The 20,166-nt window shown below is 44.4% G+C and overlaps 1 protein-coding gene across 4 annotated transcripts in view; it reads left to right on the forward strand.

Moving 5' to 3' along the window:
* The first annotated feature begins 11,470 nt into the window (after positions 1-11,470).
* The window catches only part of PARP16 (poly(ADP-ribose) polymerase family member 16), a 29,267-nt gene continuing 20,571 nt past the window's right edge, over positions 11,471-20,166 (forward strand). For all 4 annotated transcript variants that reach the window (XM_060005765.1, XM_060005763.1, XM_060005764.1 and 1 more), the window contains exon 1: positions 11,471-12,209. In XM_060005765.1, coding sequence (XP_059861748.1) covers positions 12,036-12,209 — 174 coding nt within the window. In that variant the 5' untranslated portion in view covers positions 11,471-12,035. The remainder of the gene's footprint in view (positions 12,210-20,166) is intronic.

Raw genomic sequence — 20,166 nt, forward strand, 5'->3', positions numbered from 1 at the left:
ACCGAACAGCCTGCGTAACTCATTTTTCCAGTAACTACAACTCCTAGTTCACTGATGGTGGCTATTTATCCCCAGAGTTACTGCCGGAATAAATTTATTCAAGGAATTCTGAAAATAATATTTTCATACTTAGAAAAGTTGAGTAAGAGAGAAATTTTTATTAACTTGAAAACAATTAAACTATTTGCAGTGTATTATGGGTATGCAAATGAACCTGAATAATCTCCCTTCACACTCCGGAAATATCTTAGTACTGTATTCAACCATTGCTCTGGGGCCACCTTTAAAGGGCAAAGCGGTGGCTTGGCTGCCTGGGATCTTAACTCCATCCTTGTCTACTACAGACGTTATGATTTTATCTATTTGTACACTGGGACTATGATATCGTTTAAATAGAATAATTTTCTGATAGTTGGGGTGGGGGTGGGCCATGAGAATAGCAAAGTAATGGTTAATATGAAATCCAGGATACTGGTTACCTGCAGTGTGGAGTGAGGGGTAAGATTGTGGAAAGGACCACAGAGGTTTCAAAGGTGTTGGCAATATCTTTTTTTGTAAACTGGGAGGGAGGCATCAAGTATTCATTTTATTACTTTAAAAATGTTATTTATATATCATATAACATTGTATATCATATTCATGAACATTATGAATCTTTCCCATCATTGAGGTCTACTTTTATGTCATTTCATACAGTTTTATAATTTTACCATAAAGATTATTTTGGTTAGATTTACTTCACTCTTTTTTTTTCTTTTAAATTTTTTAACATCTTTATTGGAGTATAGTTGCTTTACAATAGTGTGTTAGTTTCTGCTTTGTAACAAAGTGAATCAGCTATACATATACATATATTCCCATATCTCTTCCCTCTTGCATCTCCCTCCCACCCTCCCTATCCCACCCTTCTAGGTGGTCACAAAACACGGAGCTGATCTCACTGTGCTATGTGGCTGCTTCCCACTAGCTATCTATTTTACATTTGGTAGCATATATAATTCCATGACACTCTCTCACTTCGTCCCAGCTTACCCTTCCCTCCCTGTGTCCTCAAGTCCATTCTCTATGTCTGTGTCTTTATTCCTGTCCTGCCCCTAGGTTCTTCAGAACCTTTTTTTTTTTTTTTTAGATTCCATATATATGTGACAATACGGTCTTTGTTTTTTTCTTTCTGACTTACTTCACTCTGTATGAGACTCTAGGTCCATCCACCTCACTACAAATAACTCAATTTCATTTCTTTTTATGGCTGAGTAATATTCCATTGTATATATGTGCCACATCTTCTTTATCCATTCATCTGTCGATGGACACTTAGGTTGCTTCTATGTTCTGGCGATTGTAAATAGTGCTGCAATGAACATTGTGGTACATGACTCTTTTTGAATTATGGTTTTCTCAGAGTTTATGCCCAGTAGTGGGATTGCTGGGTTGTATGGTAGTTCTTCCCCCCCCCCTTTTTTTTTTTTTTTTGCGGTACACAGCCCTCTCACTGCTGTGGCGTCTCCCGTTGTGGAGCACAGGCTCAGTGGCCATGGCTCACGGGCCTAACCGCTCCGCGGCACGCGGGATCTTCCCAGACCGGGGCATGAACCCGCATCCCCTGCATCGGCAGGCGGACTCTCAACCACTGCGCCACCAGGGAAGCCCTTCCCTAACTTTTTATTTATAATTTATTTTAATTAATTAATTAATTAATCAATTTTTTTGGTGAAGGATGACTTTTTTTTGAATTTTATTTTTTTATACAGCAGGTTCTTATTAGTCATCCATTTTATACACATCAGTGCATACATGTCAATCCCAGTCTCCCAATTCATCACACCACCCCCACCCCCACCCCCCGCCGCTTCCCCCTTTGGTGTCCATACGTTTGTCCTCTACATCTCTGTCTCAATTTCTGCCCTGCAAACTAGTTCATCTGTACTATTTTTCTAGGTTCCACATATATGTGTTAATATACGATATTTGTTTTTCTCTTTCTGACTTACTTCACTCTGTATGACAGTCTCTAGATCCATCCACGTCTCTACAAATGACCCAATTTCATTCCTTTTTATGGCTGAGTAATATTCCACTGTGTATATGTACCACATCTTCTTTACCCAGTTGTCTGTTGATGGGCATTTAGATTGCTTCCATGACCTGGCTATTGTAAATAGTGCTGCAATGAATATTGGGGTGCATATGTCTTTTTGAATTATGGTTTTCTCTGGGTATATAACTAGTAGTGGGATTGCTGGGTTGTATGGTAGTTCTACTGTTAGTTTTTTAAGGAACCTCCATACTGTTCTCCATAGTGTCTGTATCAATTTACATTCCCACCAACAGTGCAAGAGGGTTCCCTTTTCTCCACACCCTCTCCAGCATTTGTTGTTTGTAGATTTTCTGATGATACCCATTCTAACTAGTGAGAGGTGATACCTCATTGTAGTTTTGATTTGCATTTCTCTAATAATTTGTGATGTTGAGCAGCTTTTCATGTGTTTCTTGGCCATCTGTATGTCTTCTTTGGAGAAATGTCTATTTAGGTCTTCTACCCATATTGGATTGAGTTGTTTGTTTTTTTAATATTGAGCTGCACGAGCTGTTTATATATTTTGGAGATCAATCCTTTGTCCGTTGATTCATTTGCAAATATTTTCTCCCATTCTGAGAGTTGTCTTTTCGTTTTCTTTATGGTTTCTTTTGCTGTGCAAAAGCTTTTAAGTTTCATTAAGTCCCATTTGTTTATTTTTGTTTTTATTTCAATTACTCTAGGAGGTGGATCAAAAAAGATCTTGCTGTGACTTATGTCAAAGAGTGTTCTTCCTGTGTTTTCCTCTAAGGGTTTTATAGTGTCCGATCTTACATTTAGGTTTCTAATCCATTTTGAGTTTATTTTTGTGTATGGTGTTAGGGAGTGTTCTAATTTAATTCTTTTACATGTAGCTGTGCAGTTTTCCCAGCACCACTTATTGAGGAGATTGTCTTTCTCCATTGTATATCCTTGCCTCCTTTGTCATAGACTAGTTGACCATAGGTGCGTGGGTTTATCTCTGGGTTTTCTATCTTGTTCCATTGATCAATATTTCTGTTTTTGTGCCAGTGCCATATTGTCTTGATGACTGTAGCTTTGTAGTATAGTCTGAAGTCAGGGAGTCTGATTCCTCCAGCTCCGTTTTTTTCCCTCAAGACTACTTTCGTTATTTGGGGTCTTTTGTGTCTCCATACAAATATTAAGATTTTTTTTCTAGTTCTGTAAAAAATGCCAATGGTAATTTGATAGGGATTGCATTGAATCTGTAGATTGCTTTGGGTAGTATAGTCATTTTCACAATATTGATTCTTCCAATCCAAGAACATGGTATATCTCTCCATCTGTTTGTATCATCTTTAATTTCTTTCATCAGTGTCTTATAGTTTTCGGCTTACAGGTCTTTTGTCTCCTTAGGTAGGTTTATTCCTAGGTATTTTATTCTTTTTGTTGCAATGGTAAATGGGAGTGTTTCCTTAATTTCTCTTTCAGATTTTTCATCATTAGTATATAGGAATGCAAGAGATTTCTGTGCATTAATTTTGTATCCTGCAACTTTACCAAATTCATTGATTAGCTCTAGTAGTTTTCTGGTGGCATCTTTAGGATTCTCTAAGTATAGTATCATGTCATCTGCAAAAAGTGACAGTTTTACTTCTTCTTTCCCGATTTGGATTCCTTTTATTTCTTTTTTTTCTCTGATTGCTGTGGCTAGGACTTCCAATACTATGTTGAATAATAGTGATGAGAGTGGACATCCTTGTCTTGTTCCTGATCTTAGAGGAAATGCTTTCAGTTTTTCACCATTGAGAATGATGTTTGCTGTGGGTTTGTCATATATGGCCTTTATTATGTTGAGGTAGGTTCCCTCTATGCCCGCTTTCTGGAGAGTTTTTATCATAAATTGGTGTTCAATTTTGTCAAGAGCTTTTTCTGCATCTACTGAGATGATCATATGGTTTTTATTCTTCAATTTGTTAGTATGGTGTATCACATTGATTGATTTGCATATACTGAAGAATCCTTGCATCCCTGGGATAAATCCCACTTGATCATGGTGTATGATCCTTTTAATATGTTGTTGGATTCTGTTTGCTAGTATTTTCTTGAGGATTTTTGCATCTATATTCATCAGTGATATAGGTCTGTCACTTTCTTTTTTTGTAGTATCTTTGTCTGGTTTTGGTATCAGGGTGATGGTGGCCTCATAGAATGAGTTTGGGACTGTTCCTTCCTCTGCAATTTTTTGGAAGAGTTTGAGAAGGATGGTGTTAGCTCTTCTCTAAATGTTTGATAGAATTCACCTGTGAAGCCATTGGGTCCTGGACTTTTGTTTGTTGGAAGATTTTTAATCACAGTTTCAATTTCATTACTTGTGATTGGTCTGTTCATATTTTCTCTTTCTTCCTGGTTCAGTCTTGGAAAATTATACCTTTCTAAGAATTTGACCATTTCTTCCAGGTTGTCCATTTTATTGGCATAGATTTGCCTGTAGTAGTCTCTCAGGATGCTTTGTATTTTTGTGGTGTCTGTTGTAACTTCTCCTTTTTTATTTCTAATTTTATTGATATGAGTCCTTTCCCTCTTTTTCCTGATGAGTCTGGCTAATGGCTTATCAATTTTGTTTATCTTCTCAGAGAACCAGCTTTTAGTTTTATTGATCTTTGCTATTGTTTTCTTTGTTTCTATATCATGTATTTCTGCTTTGGTCTTTATGATTTCTTTCCTTCTGCTAACTCTGGGTTTTGTTTGTTCTTCTTTTTCTAGTTCCTTTAGGTGTAAGGTTAGATTGTTTATTTGAGATTTTTCTTGTTTCCTGAGGTAGGCTTGTACTGCTATAAACTTCCCTCCTAGAACTGCTTTTGCTGTATCCCATAGGTTTTGGATCATCATGTTTTCATTGTAATTTGTTTCTAGGTATTTTTTTAATTTCCTATTTGATTTCTTCAGTGATCTTTTGGTTATTTAGTAGCGTATTGTTTAGCCTCCATGTGTTTGTGTTTTTTACGTTTTTTCCCTGTAATTGATTTCTAATATCATAGCGTTGTGGTCAGAAAAGATGCTTGATATGATTTCAATTTTCTTAAATTTACCAAGGCTTGATTTGTGACCCAAGATGTGATCTATCCTGGAAAACGTTCCGTGTGCACTTGAGATGAAAGTGTAATCTGCTGTGTTTGGAGGGAATGTCCTATAAATATCAATTAAATCTATCTGGTCTATTGTGTCATTTAAAGATTGTGTTTCCTTGTTAATTTTCTGTTTGGATGATCTATCCATTGGTGTAAGTGAAGTGTTAAAGTCCCCCACTATTATTGTGTTACTGTCGATTTCCTCTTTTATAGCTGTTAGCAGTTGCCTTATGTATTGAGGTGCTCCTATGTTGGGTGCATATATATTTATAATTGTTATATCATCTTCTTGGGTTGAACACTTGATCATTATGTAATGTCCTTCTTTGTCTCTTGTAATAGTCTTTATTTTAAAATCTATTTTGTCTGATATGAGAATTGCTACTCCAGCTTTCTTTTGATTTACAAGGAATATCTTTTTCCATCCCCTCACTTTCAGTCTGTATGTGTCCTTAGGTCTGAAGTGGGTCTCTTGTAGACAGCATATATACGGGTCTTATTTTTGTATCCATTCAGCAAGCCTGTGTCTTTTGGCTGGAGCATTTAATCCATTCACGTTTAAGGTGATTACTGATGTGTATGTTCCTATTACCATTTTCTTAATTGCTACGGGTTTGTTTTTGTAGGTCCTTTTCTTCTCTTGTCTTTCCCACTTAGAGAAGTTCCTTTAGCATTTGTTGTAGAGCTGGTTTGGTGGTGCTGAATTCTCTTAGCTTTTGCTTGTCTGTAAAGTTTTTGATTTCTCTGTTGAATCTGAATGAGATCCTTGACAGGTAGAGTAATCTTGGTTGTAGGTTCTTCCCTTTCATCACTTTAACTATATCATGCCACTCCCTTCTGGCTTGTAGAGTTTCTGCTGAGAAATCACCTGTTAACCTTATGGGAGTTCCCTTGTATGTTATTTGTTGTTTTTCCCTTGTTGCTTTCAATAATTTTTCTTTGCCTTTAATTTTTGTTAATTTGATTACTATGTGTCTTGACATGTTTCTCCTTGGGTTTATCCTGCCTGGGACTCTCTGTGCTTCCTGGACTTGGGTGACTATTTCCTTTCCCATATTATGGAAGTTTTTGACTATAATGTCTTCAGATATTTTCTTGGGTCCTTTCTCTCTCTCTTCTCCTTCTGGGACCACTATAAGGTGAATGTTGTTGCGTTTAATGTTGCCCCAGAGGTGTCTTAGGCTGTCTTCATTTCTTTTCATTCTTTTTTCTTTATTCTGTTTCATGGCAGTGAATTCCGCCATACTGTCTTCCAGGTCACTTATCCGTTCTTCTGCCTCAGTTATTCTGCTATTGATTCCTTCTAGTGTATTTTTCATTTCAGTTATTGTATTGCTCATCTCTGTTTGTTTGTTCTTTAATTCTTCTATGTGTTTGTTCTTTAATTATTCTAGGTCTTTGTTAAACATTTCTTGCATCTTCTCAATCTTTACCTCCATTTTTTTTCCGAGGTCCTTGATCATCTTCACTATCATTATTCTGAATTCTTTTTCTGGAAGGTTGCCTATCTCCACTTCATTTAGTTTGTTTTCTGGGGTTTTATCTTGTTCCTTCATCTGGTACAAAGTCCTCTGCCTTTTCATTTTGTCTATCTTTCTGTGGATGTGGTTTTCCTTCCACAGGCTGCAAAATTGTAGTTCTTCTTGCTTCTGCTGTCTGCCCTCTCCCTTCATGAAATTCTTAATAATTTTTGAGCAAAGGTCCTGCATCTTCATTTTGTACTGGGCCTCAAAATGTATCTGGTAAAAATTGTTTTGATTAAACTAATAGCATTCTGTTCCTAGTATATTGCATTTTTTTTTCTTCTTGCAGTGTACGTGGCTATTGAGATAATCATAAGTTTTCCCTTTTAATATATGAATGTGGGAAATTTTTCGTCATAAATTATCTCTGCATTTATATCCTAAACTCAACTTAACAATAATGGATTTTTAAGTAGACTTATTTTTTTTTTTTTTTTTTGCGGTACGCGGGCCTCTCACTGTTGTGGCCCCTCCCGTCGCGGAGCACAGGCTCCGGACGCGCAGGCTCAGCGGCCACAGCTCACGGGCCCAGCCACTCTGCGGCATGTGGGATCCTCCTGGACTGGGGCACAAACCCATGTCCCCTGCATCAGCAGACGGACTGTCAACCACTGCGCCACCAGGGAAGCCCAGTAGACTTAAGTTTTTAAGAAAAGTTTCGAACTTATTTTAAAAATTTAAAGAAAAATTATGAAGATAATGTGGAGTTTCTGTATACCCCACACCCAGTTACCCCAATCATTAACATGTTATTGTTAATATGGTACATTTGTTATAATTAATGAATCAATAGTCTGTAGTTTATTCAGATTTCCTTGGTTTTTATCTAATGTCCTTTTTCTGTTGAAGGATCCTACCCAGGATACTATACTGTATTTCGTTGTCTCCTTAGGTTCCTCTGGGCTGTGAGTTTCTTAGACTTTCCTTGTTTTGATGACTTTGACAGTTTTGATATTTTACGGAATCCTCCTCTGTTGGAATTTGTCCGATGTTTTTCTCATGATTAGACTGGGGTAATGTGTTTTTGAGAGGAAGACCACATAGGTATATTGTCATTTTCATCATCTCATTTCAAAGGTACATACATTAACGTGACTTATCACTGTTGATATGATGACATTAATCACCTCCAGAGAGGGGAGAGTGGATGGAGGTTGAATAAATCACCAGTGGCCAATGATTTAATCAACCATGCCTAAGTAATAAGGCCTCCATAAAAATCCAAAAAGGGTGGGGTTGAGAGAGCTTTGGGGTTGGGGAATATGTGGTGATGCAGGGAGAATGGTGTGCCCAGAAAGAGCATGGAAGTTCTGTGCCCCTTCCCACATACTTGCCCTGTCATCTCTTTCATCTGGCTCTTCCTGCGTTCTGTCTTTTTAGACAGTAAGTTAACTTTTTTTCTGAATTCCATGAGCCACTGAAGAAAATTAATCAAATCCAAGGAGGGGGACATGGGAACCTCTTATTTATAGCCAGTTGGTCAGAAGCACAGGTGACAACCTGGACTTGAGATTGCAGCAAAAAATTGTGAGACATGCAAAGATAGAGGAAAGTGTGACCCATACACTGGGAAAAAAAAAAAAAGTCAACAAAAACTGCCTGTGAAAGCAACCAGATGTTGGTTTAACAGGCAAAGCCTTCAAAGTAGGCATTATAAATATGTTCAAGGAATGAAAGGAAGTGATTAAAGAAGTAAAGGAAGGAATCAGGACAATGTTATATCAAGTAGAGAATATCTTATTGATAGAAATAAGATACAAATTATTTAAAAAGAAAACAAATGGAAATGCTGGAGTTGAAAAGTACAATAATTGAAATGAAAAATTCACTAGAGGGGACTTCCCTGGTGGTGCAGTGGTTAAGAATCTGCCTGCCAATGCAGGGGACACGGGTTTGAGCCCTAGTCCGGGAAGACAAACAATCCAACAAACAATCCTTGAGGCCAGTGAGGTGGCCCTGATACTGAGCAGGGCCTCGTGGGGCTCCTGGGCACAAAGCCTTTCTGTGTCCCCCATTTCTTTGATCACAGGAAACAGCCTTCATTCAGCCTCGATGACCTTCCCTGAGTTCCAATGGGCAGATTCAAGCAGTTGTTAATTAAGGAAGGGAGGGGATGCAAGACCTGTTTCCCCATCAACGGATACACAAAATAATATCTTTGAGCTATTTTGCAGATACTGAAACCCCTCCAGGTGGGAAAAGTTAACGATTAAGGATGGTATGCTGCCCACAAGCATGCAGACCCCAGACCAGTTGGACCTGAGGGTTGATGATGCTGACTTCTGAGGCAGGAGATGGATGGGCTCCAGGCTAGGCATTTATAACTGGCCTCCTATTCACAGTTCCTGCATGAGAAGAAGATGAGCTGCAGGCCGGACATTCATTACCAGCCTGTTTACATTTCCTGAAGCAAGAGACAAACAGGCTCTAGGAGTACATATTTATGACCAGACTCCTGTCTATATTTTGATATCTGCACCTCAATATAAAAACCAGCAACAGGAATAGGGTAAATAACCAGACATTGGACACTTTTATGGCAGGGACAGAGACGGGCTAAACCCTGTTAAAAGATCAAGAGGTCATACATTTCCCATCCTTGGGGCAAGGGAGACATTGCACATGTGCTGAAAGGCTCCTTGGGGTCAAAAAGGAGGGGGCACCACCCCATAACATGTGATATTAAGGCCATCCCGTAGGCCTCTGGGCTGTAATCCATATTGGAAAAAAGTTGCGCACGCATGTTGGGGAGGGTCCTAGGGCAGGTCAGGTGTGGAAACAGAAACCAGATAATTGGCCAAAGGTAATCAAAGACCTGGAAGAACTGCCCTATATAAATGACTTAACCTCCTCTTTACTGCACTCTTCCTCATTAGGGAGGATGCCCACACCCTTACTTTCTGGGTGTGCATCTCTGCCTTGCTTCTTTTTTTTTTTAAATTTAATTTTATTTATTTTTATACAGCAGGTTCTTATTAGTTATCTATTTTATACATATTAGTGTATACATGTCAGTCCCAATCTCCCAATTCATCCCACCACCACCCCACCACCCCTGCCACGTTCCCCTCTTCTGCCTTGCTTCTATCTTAACTAAACAAACTGTTTCTCTGTGGGCTCTCCCACTTGTTGTTGCGCTATGTCTCTAATAATAAACATTGTACCTGTTTTTACAGTTTTTGCCTCCATGAGAAATGCATTTTTCACTGGGGGCAAAAGCCAGGGGGTATGGTAGCTAGGATTCCTGGTTTTTATCCAGGCTACCCAGGTTCAATTCCTGGACAGGGAATTAACATCTTGCTTCACGCCACCACTCACTGCTGCCTCTCCGAGATCACTCCTACTTACCTCACCAGCAACCCATCAGAAGAATGTCCATAAGCTGATCATGCCCTCTTTGAATAATTACTATAAAACTTCTCACTATCTTCTCCAAGTGGGGGGATGCACGGTTTTGAAGGCATTAGCCCGTTGTGGCCCCCTTTGTCTGGGAAACCAATAAAGCTATTCTTTTCCACTTCACCCAAAACTCCGTCTCCGAGATTCAATTCAGCCTTGGTGTACAGAGAAGCTGAGTTTTTGGCATCAGCCTTGCCTAAGGGCCCACAGTGAAGAAGAGGAGGAAGGAGGGATGGTTCCCAGGTCACCTGCCCTCCTGCTGCAGGCTCTGCCTTTCTGGGCCTGAGCTTCAGCAGCCGTGTTAGAACTCCTGGGTCCCATGAGGCTCCCAGGACTTTGGGGGCACTAAGGGCCTTTTCTGAGGCCGTAAGGCTCTCAGAACTTTTTGGTGCTTCTGGAGCAGTACAGGCCTCACAGCAACCAGAGGTTTGATGCAGACTCCTGGAAGCAGCCAGCACTCATTCCCCGGCCTGGGAAGCCCTGTGGTGGCTGGGGTCTGGTCTCGCTCTTGCTCCCAGAGTCATACATACAATCCAACAGCAAGGACCTCTGCTCTGAGCTCAGGGTCCTGCTCAGCCTGGATGCAGAAGGTGGAGAAGTTCCTCCCTTAGAGGATGCTGGAGTGTGGAGGTGTGGGTAGGGTGCTGAGGGGCTTCTTGGTGTAGGAATTAGTGATGACCTGTGCTTAGATTTCCATGTGACCATGAGGCCAAAATGTGGGGTTTTCTCTAATGGGCAGAGGGCATGGGAGTCTTGTCCCTTCCCTCCTGCAGAGTTGGATCAATCTCCCCTCTGCCCTCCCCCATTACTTGTCTCCTCAGGATCCCTTTCATGCAGGGCCCCAAAGGAGGATCTTGGCATGTCTTGTGAGAGGCCAGAGACTTTAGCAATGCAGAGAATTCTGGAGGCTGAAAGGCAGAGGAAAGGTCTTTTAGTTTTCAGAATCCCAGATTTACCCCGTCTGGCTGTGCAACTTGGGCAATCATGCCAGCAGTCTGAGACTCATCTGCCCTGGGTGTTAAATGGCTCCTTCTGCACGGCCCATCTTGGAGGGAAATGATTCAAGAGGGAGGCAGTAGGTAGTAGCAATTCCCCAGGAGAGACGAGCAGGCTGAGCCCGCGGAGCTGGGACAAAGGCAAGTCCAAGGGTGGGTCAAAAGGGGGCCTGGGTCACTTTCTACTCGGGGCTTCAGTGAGGATGGCCCGCAGCAGCGTGGGCGACTCAGCCGGGTCCGCACACCTGGCAACTGGGGGACACTCACTCGGTCGGGCGTACACACCCTGCACCGGGGAGCGGGTGGGGGCGGGCGCGGAAAGGGGCGGGCCCTCGCTGGGCTGGGCGGAGCGGCAGCCGCGGTCGGGAGGTCAGGTAGGCCTGGGCGCGCGATGGGGCGGGGGAGTCCATCCGGCGGGCGGCGCGCGGCGAGTGGACGCGCACGGCTGGCGGAACGCAGGCAGCGCCGAGGGCAGCCAGGCGAACGCTGGGGCTTCGGCGGCGCCTGTCGGAGGCGGGGCAGGAAGGCCCGTGCAGCGCCTTAACCTCGCCGGGCGTGGGGAGAGGGCTCGGCCCGCGGTTCCCGCTGGGGGTGGCCCCCCACCCCAGGCCTCTTCAGAGGACACGTGTCAGTACTTTGTCGTCTCACCCCATGTCATAGCCCCTCCCCCAGGCCTGGGATCCCCCGTCCGTCAGGCTCCGTTATCCCCAGGCCCAACCCCCCGCTGACCCGCGCGCGGTCCCGGCCGGATCCCTCTCCTCCCTGGCCCGTCTCCCTGGGCGGCGAGCGGCCCGGCCCCCGCAGAAGACACTCGTCAGCAAGTTCTCACCCCTGTCATCTCATCCCTCTGCATAACTCACCCCAGGCCTAGGGACTCCGGCCCATTGTCCCCGGACCCAGCCCCTCGCTGAACGCAGGCTCGGCCCTAGCCCCCGCCCGGCGCGTCTCCGGCAACACGCCGCGACCCGGGATGCAGCCCACAAGCTGGGCGACCGTCAGGGAGGCGGCGGGCCGTGACGTGCTGGCTGCCGACCTCCGCTGCAGCTTCTTCGCCTCGGCCCTGCAGAGCTACAAGCGCGACTCTGTACTTCGGCCCTTCCCCGCATCCTATGCCCGCCACGACTGCAAGGATTTTGAGGCCCTGGTGAGTGTACTTTTCCCCTGTGCTGTCCACTGCTTCGCAGGGCACGTTGTCTGTGGAACTCCTGTTAGTGATGGTGCCAGCCCCCGGACTTAACATTCCTAGCCCGGCCGTGGGGAAGGTTTGTTTCCAGGAGCTAAGAACACTCCCAACAACCTTCACACTCCCAAGTGACTCCCAGGGGTGAACTGAGGAATTCAACAGTTGCATAGGCCTCCGCAACATTTCCTAGTGTGGCTTAGGGTGTTGATCTGAATCAGCTGGTTCTGCTAAATAGGACGTTATCTATCCCTTTGCAAATAATGAGACACCATAAGTCCCCAAAGCCACCCGGACCTCATCTTCAGATGAGGTAATATATGGCCAGTACTTTTATAAATTATAACATATGTACAGTACACATGTGAGCTGTTATTTCTCTGATGATTCAGGAGGCACTTAATTTCTTGCAGAGTTCACCTCAGGGTCAGCGTTCCAGATATTAGTTATCTTTGTAATCCAAATGTTTGAAATTACCTAGAAAAATATAACTTGCCAAAATTGATTCTGTAAGAAATACAAAGTCAAAAGCCTATAATCATTAATGACATTGAATTAGTAGTCAAAGATTTTCCCTCAGAGAAAACTCCAGGCCTACCCAGTTTCATTGGTGAGTTCTACCAATCACTGAGGGAATAAGTAATTCCAGTTTTACACAATTCTTCCAGCGTATTGAAAAATAGGGTAGTGTAATCTTGATACTAAATCTAATAAGAATGACACAAGAAAAGAAAATTATAGGCCAATGTCACTCAAGAGTATAAATATAGAAATCCTCTATAAAAGGATCCTGAAACTAGCAATATATAAGAAGAATAATTCCTTATTAATAGGTTGGGTTTATCCCAGGAATACGAAATTAGTTCAACATTAGAAACTCTCTTAATGTTATGAACCACATTAACAGAATGTTGATCATGTTTAGAATCAACAGATGTTTAAAATTATCTCCGATGAGGTGGTCAGTATTGGGTGACCCTCTTTGCTATTGCTCCCAGGTGGTCAAGGGACAAAGGCCCAGCCTCCTGTCCCCTACCAGGTCCATTGCAGCTTAGGCTGGGGATGTGTTGAGGGCACCTCAGGTCTTGACCACAGTGCACAGGGGTTTCGGGTACAGGGAGTGGGAGGTTGGAGAAAGAGGCAAGCAGATTGACTTCCCCCATGGTTTGTTCTGCAAATTCAGATATTTAATTTTGTGAGTTTGTGATATCAGAGTGTTGGAGATGAAACTTTCTTCAGTTTTGTCAGTGGATATTTATGGAGCTCCTGTTGTGGGCCAGGTGCTGAGAATACAGAATTAAAGACTCAAGGAGAGGTTAACAGCCTGCTCAGCTATACTATGGGGTAAGCCCTATATATACAACATGGAAGCCCAGAGCAGGACTCCAGGCCTTGGCAGTAGGCTGGAATCAGGGAGCACTAACCAGGGGCGGTTATGATGCCCTGCTGAGTCCCCAGGGACATGGAGGATTTCGAGGAGCAGAGAGGAGGAAAGGGGTATTCCAGGAGGAGTAGCAGGATGGGCAGAAAGCCAGGACCTCACCAGGAAGGATAAGTCTGTACTTTAGTGTGGCTTTCATGGGGAACAGAAAGAGATGAGGCCAACCAGAGCAAGCAGGACTGGGCGTGTCCTGCCCAGATGTGTAGACTTTATCCTTGGGCTAGGAGGTCATTGGTGACATCCAGGATGCATTTCTGAAAGACGCTTGTGGTGGCAGGGTGACAGAGAGATCTGTTCAGGAGGAGTAGAGGGAGGAGGAGGGATTGGGGGTCAGAGGGACCAAACTCGCCAGAGATGATGCCTCACAATGCGCTTTATTAATTTTTGCCAAGAAACATCCAAATGGATTAGAATGCTCAGTGTGTTTTCTTTCTGCTGGAACAGAATCGGGTTACTTTGATGAATATGGGATAAATACAAAGGGATCTTTGGAATTGCTTTGATTTATTCATGCCTTTTAAAAATTTCGTTTTAATTACACAAGTAATGTTTGATTATATTCTTGTTTTAAAAAAAGCAAGTGATAAAGTATAAGCTCCCCTGATAGAGCTCACCCTGTCCCATATCCCTCCCCTTGGTTTGAGGCATACCCTTCCTCCCATACCTGTAATTTCTTAGGAGAGCATTGGCAATATGGGTAGCCCCAAATAGCCTCCTCCTCGGTAGAGACAGACTGTCCTGCACGTGGGTCTCCCTCTGGGGACAGTTTTAGACAATGCACTCTTTCTCTTGGGGGCCACTGGAGAAACACAGACAGATTCTTACCATCCCACCCTGTTGCTGTATTCCTTATTGGGCACTGGTGTTAGGGAAATTAGCCCAGGCCATGCAGATTCTTGGCTTTCTGTTAGGCATGGCTTTCAGGAGCTCTTTCTGAGGAGAGGCCCCCCACCAGGCAGGACCCGGCGCGACCTCTGGGGGCATGCACATTCTTAGATAAACACGCTTTAGGTTTCGTTTTGTCACATGTTACATGAGTTAAAGAAAAGCTGCCCAGAACTTAGCATCTAACCTGTATCTCTCTGACTCAAAGGTTAACTTTTTAAAAAAATAAATTTATTATTTATTTATTTATGGCTGCGTTGGGTCTTCATTGCTGCGCGCGGGCTTTATTTTTAGTTGCGGCGAGCGGTGGCTACTCTTCGTTGCGGCGCGCGGGCTTCGCATTGCGGTGGCTTCTCTTTTTGCGGAGCACGGGCTCTAGGTGTGCAGGCTTCAGTAGTTGTGGCACATGGGCTCAATAGTTGTGGCTCGCGGGCTCTAGAGCGCAGGCTCAGTAGTTGTGGTGCGCGGGCTGAGTTGCTCCGCGGCATGTGGGATCTTCCTGGACCAGGGCTGGAACTCGTGTCCCCTGCATTGGCAGTATTCTTAACCACTGTGCCACCAGGGAAGTCCCTCTCAGATTACCTTTTTATTTCTGTTCTCAGGAGAACTATGTGTAACTTGTTTAACCTTCCTAACAACTCAGCGATGTAGGTTCTATTATCATCTCTGTCACCATCAGCTAATCAGTATATGTGCTGGTGGCAGACATCCTCCAGCTCCAGGTGATGCCGATGTGTAGTCAGGGTAGAGAACCACCCCTTTAAAAGGTTCCCCTGATGACTCTTTTTTTTTTTTAAAGAAGATGTTGGGGGTAGGAATTTAGTAATTTATTTATTTATTTTTGCTGTGTTAGGTCTTTGTTTCTGTGCGAGGGCTTTCTCTAGTTGTGGCAAGCGGGGGCCACTCTTCATCGCGGTGCGCGGGCCTCTGACTATCGCGGCCTCTCTTGTTGCGGAACGCAGGCTCCAGACGCGCAGGCTCAGTAGTTGTGGTGCACAGGCCTAGCTGCTCCACGGCATGTGGGATCCTCCCAGACCAGGGCTTGAACCCGTGTCCCCTGCATTAGCAGGCAGATTCTCAACCACTGCGCCACCAGGGAAGCCCCCTGATGACTCTTTTTATGAAGCGGACTCTTGTAGACTTTCACCCCCAATCTGTTTTAGTAAATCTGGATTTTCATACCTTAAGTTTATGCAAAGCAAGGTGTACCTGTATGTAACTGTGCAGTCCATCTTTCCCACCTTCATCTCAGTGGCCCACCACCTCCACCCATCCTGCCCACCCCACTTCTAGGTGTCACTCTGTTTGTCAGGTCCCCGAGGCTGGTGACCTTGGCTATACCTTTGGTTCATTTCCTTCCAGCACCTCCACCCACAACTAGTAACTATGGCCTTTGGCATCTTCCTAGACAAGGATTTTTTTCAGATGTTCTTTCCTGCTGCCAGCCCTTCTAGGACAACATTGCTTAACACCTAAACCTGAGTATCCCCACCTTTTCCTGGTAGTAAGAATCACTTGTGGCAACTTCTGTAAACACAGATTCTTGGGCTGCCTCCCCAGGAGATTATGATCTGCATGGTTGCAAAGTGTCCACTGGGCTGTCCTGCCGCCTCCTGACTCAAAGCAAAGAGATTGAATTGTCTCCTTCTAAGGTCACTGGTCCTCTCTCTCTTCTGCTCACCCCCTGCTGGTTCCCTGTCCTTGGCTTCTCAGTCACCCAGACCACCTCTTTCCTGAGACTTCCTTTCTCAAACCCCTGTGACTGCCCAGCACTGCCCAACATTCAGGACGGGCCCAGGCTCCCTCAGCCACTTCTCCAACTGAATCCTCCCTTATTCCTCAGAGCAGAGGCTGCGAAAATGTGGCCTGTTGGATGACAGATTTTGTTTGTCCTCTGGTCTTTTAGAAATTCGGAAATTAAAAAAAAAGTGTGTGTGTGTGAATTCCCTGGTGGTCCAGTGTTTAGGACTGCACCCTTCCTCTGCAGGGGGCATGGGTTCCATCCCTGGTCCATCAGGGACTAAGATCCTGCAAGCTTTCAGGTGTGGCCAAAAAAAAAAAAAAAGAAAGAAAAAGCAGCTTACTGATTTCTTTTAAAAAGAAAAAAAAAATTTGAGGCTCCATAGCCTGGGTAGAGGTCACCCTTGGGCAGAAAGCAGCTGGAGCTGGGGGGGTTGGTGGCTGGTCCCTTTGCTAGGCCAGGGGTCTCCAGTTCAACACAGTCCTTACTATTCTTTCCTGGATAACCCCTTACTCACATATATATATATATATATATACATATATATATATATATATATATATATATGTATATATATATGTATATATATATATATTTTTTTTCGGTACACGGGCCACTCACTGTTGTGGCCTCTCTCGTTGCGGAGCACAGGCTCCGGACGCACAGGCTCAGCGGCCATGGCTCACGGGCCCAGCCGCTCCGCGGCATGTGGGATCTTCCCAGACCGGGGCACGAACCTGTGTCCCCTGCATTGGCAGGCGGACTCTCAACCACTGCGCCACCAGGGAAGCCCCCCCTTACTCGTTTTCATCACCTCTCTGGCCCTAGGGACATTTGCGCCCTGACCAGCTTTTGGGACAGGCACTGTTTCCTTCTCTGCCTCCTCACCATGTTCTTTCCCACTGGGAATGCTCTCTCTCAGATTCCTCCCTCTCACTCCAGGCCCCACTCCCATCCTACTTGCTTTGAAAACCTTTCCCTTTGCCTGCCCCCCAGCCCCCAGAAACGGCTGCCTTCCTCCTGCACACTTTCTCCTCAAGCCAGTTGTTGATAAATGCCTTCCACTGTCACCAGTTGTGGTTCATAACTCTTGTCTAGATGGAGGGTTTTCTGTCTCCTGCCCCTGCCCCATACTACACGTGACATACATCTTTCTTCCTACCTTTGACAGGGGTTAAGCATACCCAGTAGCAGTCTTGGTTGTGTTATTCAGGAAACATACCTAAAGCTTCCCAAGTAGCCTCTTAAAGTCCTACTTGGATTGACTCTTTTGGGCTAAAATATTCAGTCTATTACTAAATTTCTCCATTGATTTGGTAGGAGAGCATCACAGAGAATGGACTCTGGAGTCAGGCCACCTGGCTTCATGTCTCTTCCTTGCCAATGAATAGCTGTGTGACCCTAGGCAAGGTACTTAACCTTTCTAAGCCTCAGTTTCCTCACTTGTATGTATGTATTTATGTTTTAAAATTAAAAAAAATTCTTTTATTGAGGTTTAGTTGATTTACAGTATTATATAGGTTTCAGGTGTATAACAGTGATTCACAATTTTTAAAGGTTATACTCCATTTATAATTATTATAAAATGTTGGCTGTATTCCCTGCACTGTACAACATATCCTTGTAGCTTGTCTAGTTTGTACATAGTAGTTTGTACCTCCTAATCCCGTACCTCTCTCCTGCCCCTCCCCCTTCCTTCTTCCCACTGATAACCACTAGTTCTTTATATCTGTGAGTCTGTTGCTGTTTTGTTATATTCACTAGTTTTATTTTTTAGATTCCACATATAAGTGGTATCATTTGTCTTCCTCTGTTGGACTTATTTCACTTAGCATAATACCCTCCAAGTCCATCCATGTTGTTGCAAATGGCAAATTTTCATTCTTTTTTATGGCTGAGTAGTATTCCATTGTGTGTGTGTGTGTGTGTGTGTGTGTGTGTGTGTGTGTGTGTGTGTGTGTATACACACACACACAAACACCTATCTTATTTATCCATTCATCTGCTGATGGACACTTAGGTTGCTTCCATATCTTGGCTATTGTAAATAGAGCTGCTGTGAACGTTGGGGCGCATGTGTCTTCTCAAATTAGTGTTTTCCTTTTCTTCAGATATATACCGAGGAGTGGTAGGTGGGTAGGTAGGTAGATGGCCATTCTGACACGTGTGAGGTGATACCTCATTGTGGTTTTGATTTGCATGTCTCTGATGATCATCTTTAAGCTGGGCTGTCGTGAGGATAAAATGAGACGAGACATGCACAGCATTTAGCCCAGTGCCTGGCACGTGATAAGGCCTCAACAAATCGTAGCTATTACTATCTCATTCTGAACTTGATGTCAGGCTGCAGGCTGGCCTCTGAGACTCCAGGATACGTAAGATGTGGTTGGCCCGCAGGAAGCGTTTGTCTTAAGCAGATTTGAGATGGTCCCAGAGAGTCAAGGACGAACCTGGGATTCTGCACTGAGCACAAGGGGAGCACAGAGGTCATGGGGGGGTCAGGGACAGGGCAGGTGACTTTAGGCTGGCTTTGAAGACTGAATGTCATGCTGGGCAGCTGCAGAAGCACAGGGGAGGAGAGACATAGGGCAGCTGAGGAACAACATGGGGGGAGCAGGTGGGAAGTCTGTGGCAGAAGGTTCTCTTAGGCAGAGGCCAGCCCAGATTCTGAAGGGCCTTGTTAAGGGGAGGGTTGCTGGTTTTAGCAGATTAAAAAATATAGACCGAAATACAAATTTGAACTTCAGAGAAACAACAAATAATTTTTTTAGCACAGGTATGCCCCAAATATTGCATGGGTTATATATTTAAAAAAATATTGTTGTTTATCTGAAATTCAAATTTAACTGAGCAGATTGTATGTTATCTGGCTGCCTGGGAGGAGAGCTCGTACAGTTAACCTCCCTCGTTGCCATCCACGTCCCTGACTACACGCTGGTTGCCAGATAAAATACAGTCTCTACCTGGTCCTCAGAAAGCCCTGCTCAAATACAGACAGGTTTGGTCACAAGAGGAAGAAGCCTGTTAACTTTTTGTAGCAGATTGATTTTTCAGAGTAGCTTGAAAAGTGAAACAGGACATTAGGGAGGTCAGCCGAGGGGTTAAGAGTGGGGACGAGGGCAGCCCTGCAGGACACACAGGCAGCAGTGGGCAGGCAGCAGTGTGTCTGAGGGCCTGAGCCCTGGAAGAGGCCTGGGCCCAGCTCAGAGTTGGGAGAGTTCTCTCCCACTTCCACAGACTGAACCCCTGAAAGGGGCCTGGGTTAACTGACGGTCCTTTTGTGAGGCCCCCTGTGCCTTGATCTGGACTGTTGGCAAAGGCTGCGGCTCACAGGTGGGATTGGAGAGCAGTGATGGGAATGGTAATCCCAGTGGGAGGGAAGACTGTGCTGGCTCTGGCGTATGGACCAGGAGTAGAGAAGAGGGACAGGGAAGGCCGAGGTGTCCCTGAGGGTATGTCATTCGGAATGCATCTTCAGGTACCCTCAGTGGCTCCATGTTGCCTACAGAACAAAGGCCAGAGTCCCCAAGGGGGATACAAGGCCCTTCACTGGCTGATCTCAAGTCACCTCACTCCTGTTCCTCCTGGCGACCCCTCCCCCATACTCTAGGCTCCAGGCATACTGAACTATTTGCAGTTAATGATAACAATCATGGCAGTCCCACTAACTTAATACCTTCCTGTTGCTCTAAGCACTGCACTAGTTTAACTTGGTTAACCTTCACTGGCATCCTGTGAAGTGGCTCACCTTGTCCCAATTATATGTTTGAGGAAATTGAGACACAGGTTAACTCACCCAGGTCACACAGCTTAAGGGGTGTAAGAGCCCAGGATTGGACCTGGGCCGCCCAGGA

The sequence above is a fragment of the Delphinus delphis genome, chromosome 2 (assembly GCF_949987515.2).
Source record: "Delphinus delphis chromosome 2, mDelDel1.2, whole genome shotgun sequence".
NCBI lineage: Eukaryota > Metazoa > Chordata > Mammalia > Artiodactyla > Delphinidae > Delphinus > Delphinus delphis.